This window comes from Sceloporus occidentalis, unplaced genomic scaffold (assembly GCF_023333645.1).
Source record: "Sceloporus occidentalis isolate IW3139 unplaced genomic scaffold, rSceOcc1.0.p SCAF_18, whole genome shotgun sequence".
In the NCBI taxonomy this organism is placed as follows: Eukaryota; Metazoa; Chordata; class Lepidosauria; order Squamata; family Phrynosomatidae; genus Sceloporus; species Sceloporus occidentalis.
This window is the reverse complement of record NW_028316998.1, coordinates 550,693-562,475: the sequence shown is the minus strand read 5'-3', so window position 1 is coordinate 562,475 and position 11,783 is coordinate 550,693. Positions and strand designations below refer to the sequence as shown.

At 40.3% G+C, this 11,783-nt stretch overlaps 1 protein-coding gene across 1 annotated transcript; it reads right to left on the bottom strand.

Moving 5' to 3' along the window:
• Positions 1-1,481: 1,481 nt before the first annotated feature.
• LOC149302520 (vacuolar protein sorting-associated protein 4B-like) lies at positions 1,482-6,519 on the bottom strand. Its single transcript, XM_089482270.1, has 11 exons — positions 6,493-6,519; positions 5,593-5,704; positions 5,155-5,308; positions 4,499-4,563; positions 4,078-4,197; positions 3,692-3,848; positions 3,393-3,541; positions 3,147-3,228; positions 2,563-2,782; positions 2,118-2,258; positions 1,482-1,583 (listed from the first exon to the last, which is right to left on the bottom strand). Exons 1-11 carry the CDS (start codon positions 6,517-6,519, stop codon positions 1,482-1,484), a joined length of 1,329 nt encoding a protein of 442 aa, XP_089338396.1.
• Positions 6,520-11,783: the final 5,264 nt, after the last annotated feature.

Sequence of the window (11,783 nt, the reverse complement as noted above, 5' to 3'; positions counted from 1 at the left end):
ATATAGTGTATGAATGTGTGTGTGTGCTGTACAGGATTACAATAAGCGTATGAGGAGGGGTAACATTGCACAGGGCTACAATGAGTAGGTGTGTGGTGTTAGTCTGAGTGCTTATTAGTGTACAGAACACCTTAAGCTCTAGCGCCCTCATTGGAGAAAAAAAAAAAAGGATAAACATGCACTAGCTTTTAGTACACTGTTTAATGGACATGGCACAAAAAAAAAAAAAAGGTACATTACCAGAACAAATATATAAAACACATTTCCTGTAATGAATACACATTTAAGTTGACAGGAGACGTTTCAGCAGTTCTATGATTTTACAAACAGTACATCAAAAGAAACCAAAAAGCCCAACCCAAAAGTGCCAAAAAAGGGTAGCACAGAAAACCTGAAATAATGCCACTCTTGACAAGTTCAATGCCTTCATCAACACAAAGCAGAGTGCTAACAAAACAGACCAATCAACTTTATTTCAGCAGATCATGGAATGTATTGCATTCTGAATATCTACAAGGCACAAATTCTTACAGGAGGCGTGTACATTCAGTTGTAGAACATAATCCAATAATACAAAGCGTCTTCAGATCTATTGTATATGCTGTAAAATGCAAATTATGTTCTCCTTGTGGGGTAGGTGATTATGGGTATTTTAATGTTAGCTTTGTTTGGCCTCATTTTTATATTTTCTTTCAGTGACTTGGGGGGGGGGGGGGATACATAATTTAAATACACATAATACATTGGCATGTCCTTAGCGGAATCCCTCTGTTTAAAAACCCAATATAATGTACAAAATATACAAAATTGCAATCCACGTGAGAATATGTCCTATATGAAGTTAGTTTTCCTTTATTTGGAAAAGATATATAGCCAATATAAATGGTATTTTTTCATTTAAAACAAACAAAAACTTTTATTTGGAGATTAAGGACTAAAATATACATTTCTTGTTTAAACGGTAGGATAACTTGTAAACTGCAGAGCACAGCAAAAATGTGTTATGTTGGCAACTAGGGGTCATTTCACTTATAATACCAACATTTTTCTTTCCATCTGTTTATCCGTGTAAACAGTTATTTCATAAAGCATGCATCAGCAGTGCAATTACATTTGTCAGATCTTACCAGTAGCCAAAAGATCAGTATTCATATTAAAGCATTATGTTGTTCAAATCAATTCTTTATTAACTGGAACCCAAAAATTCATAAGCACATCACTAAGAATTGATTGGCATAGATTTATCATCAATGAATGGCAACTTCTAGGGTTTGCACTAAAGAATTTACAGTAGGAGCTAGAATACAGATTTATAATACAAGAATTCAATAAACTTTAAGATGTTCTTCTACCTTGGTTTAAGAGTTCACGTTTCTTGGCATTTACTATTTTTTTTGGTATGCCATTTACACAAGGCAAAAATACATACAGAACAAAGATGATCAGGAAAAGTTGCGGAGCATTCCTTTACCCCCCTATTTTTAACCTTCCTGCCCAAAGTCGTCTGTGAATTTCTTTAATTTTAGCAAGTCCTGGTCATTAACAGTAGGTTTAGTTTGGGCCAAAGACCTCAGCATATCAGCCTGAAAAGAAAGAAATATTATTATCTTTTGCACATTCAATATATTTTCACGAGGGATTCTAGTGACTACTTAAAACAGTGAGTTGCCAAAATATTTTAATGAGTATTGAGTTAATTTTGTATTCTTTAGTTTTTGAAGTCTGATATCAGACCTCCCTGCCTGCCTCTGCGGAAACCAAAAATATAATGGGAGCATGGTTCCCAATTAAAAAAAATTAATGGGAGTAGTGGCAGCCAATGCTATGCATTCTATTGGAACAGTGCACAGTGACCTTCAATGAAAAATAACATGAAACTAGGGATGGAGCAATCCCATTTTCATTTTTTTTTTTTTTTTAAAGAAAGTACCCTTACTTTATCAGCTAAGAGAAAACATTTGGCTTTAAAAGTTATATTTGACAGTGTCTCCACAGACCTTGTGAAGTCATGAACCAATAAGTCATAATCAAATTCTAAAATACAACAACTATTTAAAAGGGAGACATTTACTTACAATCACTTAGGAGTAGTGGGGGAAAAATAAAGCTAAACTAACCATGCATACAATGGGCTCCAGTAATGTATCTCCTGGTACATCCATCCAAGTCATCTCTGTAGCATTTGGATCACCAGGCGAACACGGTGTTAGGAGATCATCCCGAATAATGTTTGGGTCCAGAGGAGATTTTCCACGTACCTAAAATAAAACCACTGTAATATACGCCAAACCAAGTATTAAAAGTGACAGAAACTAAACACTTTAGAGATTTGTTATTTTTTTGCCGACCATCTAATCTAACCATAAGTTTGCTGCTGGCACGCAGCCGCTCTAAATAACTTCCACCGTAATTGCAAAAGCCCACTATTAGCAGGCCCACTGATTTGCAGACAAAAAAAACCCAGAGTATGGAATATATGTGTGGCGTTGTGGGATTAAAAGGCCGTGACAAAAGAGAAAATCATATTTCACAACAATAAAACTATTTGCTCTAGAACTTTACCTTCTTGAAATGAGTGGCGGATTGAACCTTCCTAACTGGCTGCATTAGGGCATCTCGCACAATAATGCTGACATCAGCACCAGAGTATCCACTGGTCCTTTTGCCAAGCTCCCGGAAGTCTGCTTCTGAGAGGCTATGTGGAGTTGTTCCCAGATGAAGTTTGAACATACTAGCTCGAGCATGCTCTTCTGGCAGAGGGATGTAAATTCGTTTTTCAAACCTAAAGAAGAAATTAATTTCACTGTTAAATATACCCTCAAAAACATGAAAATGCTTAGTTATGTCCTCTGCTAAAATCTTACTTATCTCTCACATATAGTGGTGAATGAACACACACACACACATACACAAACTGCAATATGCACAAGGTAAGCATTCAAACCAAGTATTTTAGGTTTAACAGCATCATTTAGTTTTTAGGCTCTTATGTCACAAACGCATCTTCCTTTTGTGTCGTTTTTCATTATTGCCCAACAGGTTAAGCAAACTATAATATCATAACCACTTACCGCTTTTAATATAAAAAATACATTTCAATTTAAGATGAGAAAGTTAATTTGTCAACGTTTAAGTGTTGTTCTCACCTTCTCCGGATTGCAGAATCTAACACCCAAGGAATATTTGTGGCTCCCAGAACCAGTATGCCATCATTATCAACTCCTACACCTGCAAACAATCATGAAATAAAAATAAACTTTACTGTACGGCATCATAAAAAAAATACAACCCATAAAGTGTATCTACCTTTACCCCTGCCCCGATTTATCAGCAATGCCAAAATAAACACACATTAAAACTGCACAGCATACATGTTAACTCAAACACGTTACCTTGCATTTGGACCAGAAATTCTGTTTTGATTCTACGAGCAGCTTCACTTTCATTTTCGCTTCTTGATCCACACAATGAATCAACTTCATCAATGAAAATGATAGAAGGCTTGTGTTCTCTGGCAAGATGAAACAGATTCTTGACCAGCCTGAAAAAAAACAAAAAAACCCTCTTTAATCACTTGCCACAAAAAAAACACAAAAAAACCAAAACACACTATATATATACATACATATACACACACATTAAAACAGACCTACTTATCTTGACACACTTGGGATAAACCATTTGTACTTACTTTTCACTCTCACCTAACCATTTTGACACAAGATCAGAAGATGATATTGAAAAGAATGTAGAGTTGTTAGCTTCTGTAGCAACAGCCTTAGCTAAATAGGATTTTCCTGTCCCAGGGGGTCCAAACAGAAGGATTCCTCGCCAAGGAGTTCTCTTGCCTAAGACATTTGAATAAAGGGTAAGAAAAGAAAAGAAAAAAAACAAACCAAAAAAAAAAAACAAAGAAGAAAGCAGTTCATAAACACCTAGCAAAATTACATATTAACAAGCATCATGAGCATTTGTAATTTAACAACAATAACTTCAAATAGATTGGATAACTGCAACAATGTAATATATATATATATATCTCCATATTCATGGTTTACATATGTGACACCTTCATACCTGTGAACAAGTGCGGGAACTTTATTGGTAAAATCACAGCTTCCTTCAGTGCCTCCTTTGCACCTTCAAGTCCAGCAACATCACTCCACTTTACATTTGGTTTCTCCATGACAATTGCACCTTCATAGAAACGATAGTTATATTACATACACACATTATATTATAATATATATATATATATATATATATATATATATATATATATATATATATATACACATACATAAAACTAAGAAAAATACAAAGAAATGTAACCAACTGTAAGCTTTTGCACTGCACATTTATAGTTAATAAAATGCATTCTTGCAAACAGTTGAGTAGTTTGTAGTAGTTTAAGAAAACATTAGCTAAACTGCCTATAAAATTTCACATCATGGTGTCTACATGTGAAAGTATTTAGTCTGCTGTAAAGCCAAGCTACCTTGAAGCTGGGTCTGTAGCTTCTTCTTTTCTGGATCTTCAGAGTCCCCTTCATCACTCTCATTCCTAAAATTAATTTAAAAAGGAAAGTTATGTTCAATTGTTTATTGGAGCGGCCCTGTCAGATAAAAAAAAAAAAAACTCCCTAAGGTTAAAATCCTTGTGGTAACCCAATTTACTTGCAATCTATATCTTTAATGACCACCAAGATGTCTGTGCTAAATTGTATATAATTATATATTATATTACAAACTGATGTAACCCTCCTCTCCGGCAGCCGGTGAACGTCTGCGCGATGCACGTAGACATCTTCCAGTACTTCCGCTGGGGCTTCTATATTGGAGCACCGGAAGTTCATGTCACGCCGGTGCACATCATAGAAGCGTCAGCGGAGGTGCTGGCAGCAGCAGCGGAGGTTGTGGATCTTAGTGTTATAATTCGAACTCTATTTTAGCATTTGCTCTAAAAAACACATCATCATATATTCAATAAAATAGATTCAACTAAACGTTGATAACTATTTTCATTATCGATTAGTTGTTGCAACCCTAAACACAAATTAACTACTGAGGTCAGGATTTGAAAAAATGTAGAGCATTAAATATGTCCCAATTATCTCTACTCTTCAGACATATAAAAACAAAAAAACATGCGTACCCCTTGTCATCAGGACGTGGCCCTCCTTCTTTCACTGGTTTAGCAGGAGCATTTTCTTTTTTCTTGAGGTAGGCCTTCAGCTGTTCTGCTCTGTCCAGGTATTCTATGCACTTTGCTCTGATACTCTGTTTAGCCTTTTCACCCTGAGCATCATCTAACAAAAATAACAAAAGTCAGGTACCCCTCAGTGGGTGCCAGTAAATGGGTCATGTCATGTGATCCTTTCTCAGGCATCATTTGGTAATCTGTTATAAGACCAAGAAGCAATCTGGCAGGGACCTGGTTATGCTATTGCTGACATCTTGTTTTGTGTCTGCCATGTCAATGACATTAATGAACCCGGGTACAGGTAAACTGGCACCAAAAGGTATTTAACATTAGAAGCTGCTCCCATTTCTTATCTTATTTTGAAGACTCACAATACTTAACACAACTTACATTTCACCACATGGAGAAAGTACTGCACAGAATGCTGATATAAACGAAGTGCTTCTTCATAATTCCCTGCTTTGTCTTCTTGAGATGCCTTGCTGGCCAGGTCAATAGCTTTCTGCCAAAAAACAAAAAACAAAAGCAATGTGCAAATCGGCATCCCATTACCTACAAACTTACAATAACTTGTCCCAAGGAGTGTTTTATAGTATCATTCGAAATGGGATGGTGTACGCCACATAGCACTCTCTTCACAGGAGGTTCATATACTGCTGGCTCAAAAAGTCACTGTCATACTGCTCAAAAGTTAGCCATGACTGTAATTGTATGATCATATCCTCTACTATAGGGTACACACAAACAGGCAAAACCATGGGTTTATTGTATGTATGTATTTTTAATGGTTGGCCTAAAACAACCCAGACATCTCCACAATGCAGACATTGCAGTTTTATGAAAGCCAAAGAGTTAGAGTATCGCCAAGACTTTCTTCCACAACATTTTGCACATTAACCGGCGTATACATCTATGCCAGAGGTCAGCAAAATAACCAGTTTTTAATAAAAACATGTAGTTGCATACCACAACAGATATACTAAGTGTATTACATTAATACCATGTTACTAATGAGATAATAGAGCCAATATTTCCCTAAAAGATATTGGAACAGTGCTATAAAGAGAGACGAGAAGGGTGGGGGCCAACTTCAGGAACCCTGGGCAAACTAAACACCATTTAGTTAGTTGGAGGGTTTTAAGAAAAATAATGTATCCCCTTCTTCCTTAAAGGTGGTCAGTAACTCTGACTAGAACTGCTCCCCACGTCAATCACAAGTAATAGGCTCTATGCCAGGATTATTTCACTCACGACCAACACCCCACCGGATAAAATCCCAGCCTTTATTACCTGTAGGTTGGTCCCGTTGGCTGCCATAACTATTCAGCCTCCCTCTCGGGTGTATTTAATCTAATCTAATCTGATATGTTCCTCTTCCAAAGTCTTCTATTCCTTGGTTTGGATCCTCTAAGCCAGGAAGACCTTCTTCCGGGTGTAAGGGGAAAAAAAAACCCAAAACTCTACGGAAGGTTTTCTTACTTCCGTGTTCCGGGATAATTCCAGACTGCGTCACGGAACAACTAACCAATCAGGTAGTTAAGAACTAGCTGCGGCTGCGTCAAAAACCCGCACCCTGCTTGACGTTCGTTTTAAAAGCCGCGAATACGCATGCGTGTAGTCCTCACGTCATAGCGCGCTCATAGAAGTCACCTGACAGATGTTGCGCGCGCTATCGATGAGGTTTCTGGTTATATCACCAGGATGTCAGATGCAGCAGCGTCTGACTGATTGATCGTTGCTTGTCACGTGGCCCTCGTTTTTAGATATGGCTTTGAGAATAAGACGTCACGATAGGTGTGTGATCAGATGTTGGCCTGACAAGGGCTAAATATAGAACTTCCTGAATAATGTACTTATTAGGTGCATTTCCGGTACTAAGTATTAAATACTTAGTCCCATGCCAAGTGCCCTTCTTCCATTTTTTGTTATTATTCAGGGTAAGTTCATATATTCATAGATGTACCTGGTCACAAGATTAAGGGGTATAAAAAAACACATTATTCCCCATACACAATTTGTACAAACAATTTAAATTGATCATATTTCTACAGTAAAGTAAATGTAGATGCACACAGGCTATCACTGGGTAGATACATTCTAATGGGGTTCATTACCTTACCTCCTAACATTTCAAAATGTGAAAGAGGGACACTTTAAAAAAAAAATAAAAAAATCTTGCGGAACTCACCAATACAAGCAATTGCACCTTAAAATGTCACGCTTGCAACGCCACTTAAAACACGCTTCAATTTTGTCAGCACAGTCATGCATATTAAAAATAACCAACACGTTGAATTGAATTCCCATAAGGTTCAGCCAGACATACTACTTCCATGATGCTGGCTGAGAGTCATGGGAAGTGCAGCAACAGCAAAAGCTGCAGATGCTAGTTGTGAACTAAAATTCCTATGATTCTCAGCCAGGCAGGTGTCCACCATAATGCTGGCTTAGGATCATAGAAAGAGTAGTACACAGGAGCAAAGATTTTTTTTAATTAAAAAGGCTAATGTTAGCCTCCCTCACAGGACCCCTACACACTGCCTTTACACACAATTATTTCCTTTAATTTGGCAACCTGCCCCCCCCCCCAGTTATGCACATCTTCCCCCAGGCTTGCCTCCAGAAATGCCTTATACCCCTATATGCCACTCTGGCATATAGGGGGTTAAAATGCATATTATGGGACAGAGTGGCATATAGGGGGTATAAGGCATTTCTGGAGGCAGAGTGCCATATAGGGGGTTAAAAGGCATTTCTAGAGGCAGAGTGGCATATAGGGGGTTAAAAGGCATTTCTGGAGGCAGAGTGACATAAAGGGGGTTGAAAGGCATATCATGGGGCACTCTTCCTCCAGAAAAGCCTTATGCCCCATATAACACTACCCCCCACCACCTAACCACTGCTTCTGACTCCCTGGTGTCTGGTGGGGCAGCAGGTGGAAGCCGGCATTCATGAAATTTCATTAGGTGCCGGCGGCCAGAAAAGGCTTTCAATCCAGTTCGCAGCTGCTCAGCGGCTGTTTAGAATGTTGGTCTGCCAGCCCACCGGGAAATTTCCCGGTATCCCGGTGGGCCAGTCCGGCCCTGGTCTCAACCTTCTTCTGCCCCTGCAAAGAGGGACAGAGGAAGGGATAGGCGGGACAGAGACCCAAAATCGGGACTGTCCCACCTAAATCGGGACAGTTGGGGGACATGCATTACAAAAAGAGACAAAAGTAGAAAATATAAACTGAGGTATATAGCACTTTTATTGCACACTTTGTATCTGCTTTTGTGGGTTACAGTCCAAACGGTGTTGCTGGAATACCTTGATATTGGGGCATTCAACAACACACAAAACCCCAGGGGCTCCCCTGGAGCAACCACATGCGCCATGTACAATATGGCGCCCCTTTGCTTTAAAAGAACTTCATATAGTTGATCACCTAAGCCGAATGTTGCTGAAATGCCTTGACGTTGAGGCATTCAGCAACACCGAAAACCCACCCAAGGAAGCACTGCTCTGGAGAGGGGCCACAAGCGCCGTAGTGAGAGATGTTGCCTCTCATGTAATGGAAGCGCCCATTAAAAAATAAACAAATTCCCAGGAGAGTCTATCCAGACCCTTCTGAGAAATCTGAATGAAGTTCACTGATCCCCTCCTAAGCTCTTTTAAAGCAGGCGTCTGCCGCCCTATTATATATGGCCCCCCTGCTGCAGATTTTGGCATTACAGCAACACCGTTTTAGCGAAGATAGAAATCGTCAATTGCTTTCTAAGCTCATTTCATGTCATGTGCATACTCATGCACATTCACGCTTGTTGTTGCACACACATACTGCTCACACTTCTTTTTTTCCCTTTTTTCTTTATCTCTTTTCTTTCTCTTTATCTCTCCTATTCGTTATCTATCCCTGTTTCTGTCTCTCATTATTTCCTGCCTTTGTCTTATTTCTCATATCCTCCCTTTCTTACAGTCTCTCTCCTTTCTCTTTGTCTCTCATTTCTCTTTAGCTCTCCCCTTCTTCACTAGCATCTACACAGCTTTCTCCCTAATCTCTTTCTTTTCGCCCTCTGCCCCTTCTCCCCATCTCTTTCTTTTCTCCCTCTGCCCCTTCCCCCATCTCTTTCCTTTCTCCCCCTGCCCCCTTTATCCAATCTCTTTCCTTTCTCCCCCTGCCCCCATTCTCCCCAGCTCTTTCCTTTCTCCCTCTGCCCTCATCCTCCCCAACTCTTTCCTTTCTCCCTCTGCCCTCATCCTCGCCAACTCTTTCCTTTCTCCCTCTCTCCACTTCTATCATCTCTTTTCTTTTTTCCCCTGCCCCCTTTATCCTATCTCTTTCCTTTCTCCCCCTGTCCCCATTCTCCCTGACTCTTTCATTTTTCACTCTCTTCCCCTCTTTTGGCAATCTCTCAATTCTCCATGTGCCCCTAATCTCCCCATCTACTTCTTTTCTCCCTCTGCCACCTTCTCCCCATCTCTAACCTTTCTCCCTCTGCTTTCTTCTTCTGTGGTGGGAGCACAAGTTCTTCTCCAGATCTCTTGTATGAAGAAACAGACCCTTAATTTTGGGCTGGTTAGAGGATCTGGGATTTCCCAGCCGGCTCTGCACCTGAAGAAGACCCCTACATGAAAGTATCAGGACAAGCTCCCAAATCCCTGGACTTTCTGAGAAAATCATCATAGTTGGCAAATATGGTTTAACCCCTCCTGCCATGTTGCCTTTCATTGTGGAGGTTACACTGCCAGCAACACTTCATGTTGTGAAGTCATAACGCTGAAGATACTAAGTGCTGTGTCCTTTGTGGGACCCCAGTGCCTAATCCCCTGTAAGATTGTATGGCACCCAGGAGAGGCTCTTCATCTGCCATCCTTTGAAGATTCCCTTCTTGGGTGCTCTTCGTGTTCCACTGATTTTATGGTGGAGTTCTCCAGATAACATTTATAGAAGTTATGTTTTCTCTGATTTATAGAAGTTATGTTTTCTCTGATTCATGCAAAATAACTTTTAATGTAGGCATTTTGCATGACAGGGGGCACTTGTCACGTCTCAATACTTGCTCCCTGGCACTTATGCAATGGCGACGCCCACTAAAAAATAACTCCAATCTGTTACCATGGTAGCAAGTGGCTATATTTAGCTTCCTGCTGTGTAGACTGAACTTTACTTTTTTAGTTTTTTTGGCTAGGATTCTTTTCTCCCACAGAGGAAGCCAGCACATTTAACATTAACCCTTAGAGTGTCAACTGTGTACTTTGAACAAATCTCATGTGTTTTGGTAGTTTTATAAGATAAAATAGTTTTGTTTTCTGCCCAAAAAATAATATGGGTTAAGTGAAAACTTTTCCTGGGAATCTTGATTAAAAAAAGTGTGGAAATTGTTGGAAACATCCTGGCCTCTCGGTATGTGTGAGCCATCTCCGGGGCCAGGCATTGTGGAAGTTGGCTCAGGAGCGATCTGCAGCTTCGTACACTACAGTTACATTTTCTTGCAGTGTCACTATGTATCCATCATATGCCATCTATGCGTGTGGTTTGAAATTTGAATGTATATCTCAGTACAGCAGATTTACTTGAAAATAAGGTCTTTCTCATTATTGCTTACTATTACAGAGTATGCGTGTACATCAATTCAGCTGCTTAGATTCCATCAATCTCCTGCCATTATCTGAAATCATAGTATACAATTTCCACATTTTGACATTTAGGATGTTCAAATAAAATGGCCATAGTATAACCTATCCAGCACAGACCATGAACATAAAGCAAAGTGTTTCAATAAAGAATGTAAATACATGAAGAATAATAACAAAATTAGAACTCTTTTTCTGTTGGTGATGGGTGAGTATTCCTGAACATTCCAAAAGTCCCCTCACTGTAGAGGGGCAGGTGGGTTAGTGCTTGGCTTGAGATGGTAGTAAGTAAATACATATTTAGTATGTATACAGGAAAACATGTATAATTATACAAGATATGAATGAGGAAACCACCTTTGCTGCTGCTTTTTTCAATATTTGGGTCAATATCAGTCCTGTACCGTGAGGCTGGGTGTGTGTCTGCCTGCCAGTGTCTTCCCAGTCAGGGCCGGCCCAAGGCAAAATGCCGCCTGGGGCGAATTTTAAAATGCCGCCCCCCCTTGACTACCCTTCCTCTCCCTCCGTCCCTGCCGCCCCCCCCCTTATCTACCCTTCCTCTCCCTCCGTCCCCCCCCCCCTTTGTACTTACCTTTCAGCAGTCCTGCGGCGAGTCTCCCTGTTCGGTCTCGGTGCTGGCTTGTAATGCTGAGCGCCGGAAATCTTCCGGCACTCAGCATTACAAGCCAGCACCGAGACCGAACAGGGAGACTCGCCGCAGAGGAGAGAGCGAGGGGCGCCGAGCGGGTACTGACAGCGGCGCCCCTTTCTCTCTCTTTCGCTTTAAAAAAAAAAAAAGGGCTTGGGGGGGCGAAGTGCCGCCCCTTCAAGAGTGCCGCCTGGAGCGGTTGCCCCACTCGGCTCCATTGTCGGGCCGGCCCTGTGCCCAGTGCCCTACTACTGCTGCTGCTTTATCTCCTTTCTTACTGTGAGTGATCAATTCATGAAAATGGTCCAACTTTTGGAGA

What these genes read in the sequence shown, in the direction of transcription:
- LOC149302520 (XM_089482270.1), bottom strand. Translation starts at nt 6,519, where the DNA reads ATGGCAGCCAACGGGACCAACCTACAG. An exon ending in CTTTCTCCATGTGGTGAAAT is followed by an intron (nt 5,309 to 5,592) that starts GTAAGTTGTGTT and finishes TATTTTTGTTAG; the next exon opens with ATGATGCTCAGGGTGAAAAG. An exon ending in TGGAGCCCATTGTATGCATG is followed by an intron (nt 1,584 to 2,117) that starts GTTAGTTTAGCT and finishes CTTTCTTTTCAG; the next exon opens with GCTGATATGCTGAGGTCTTT.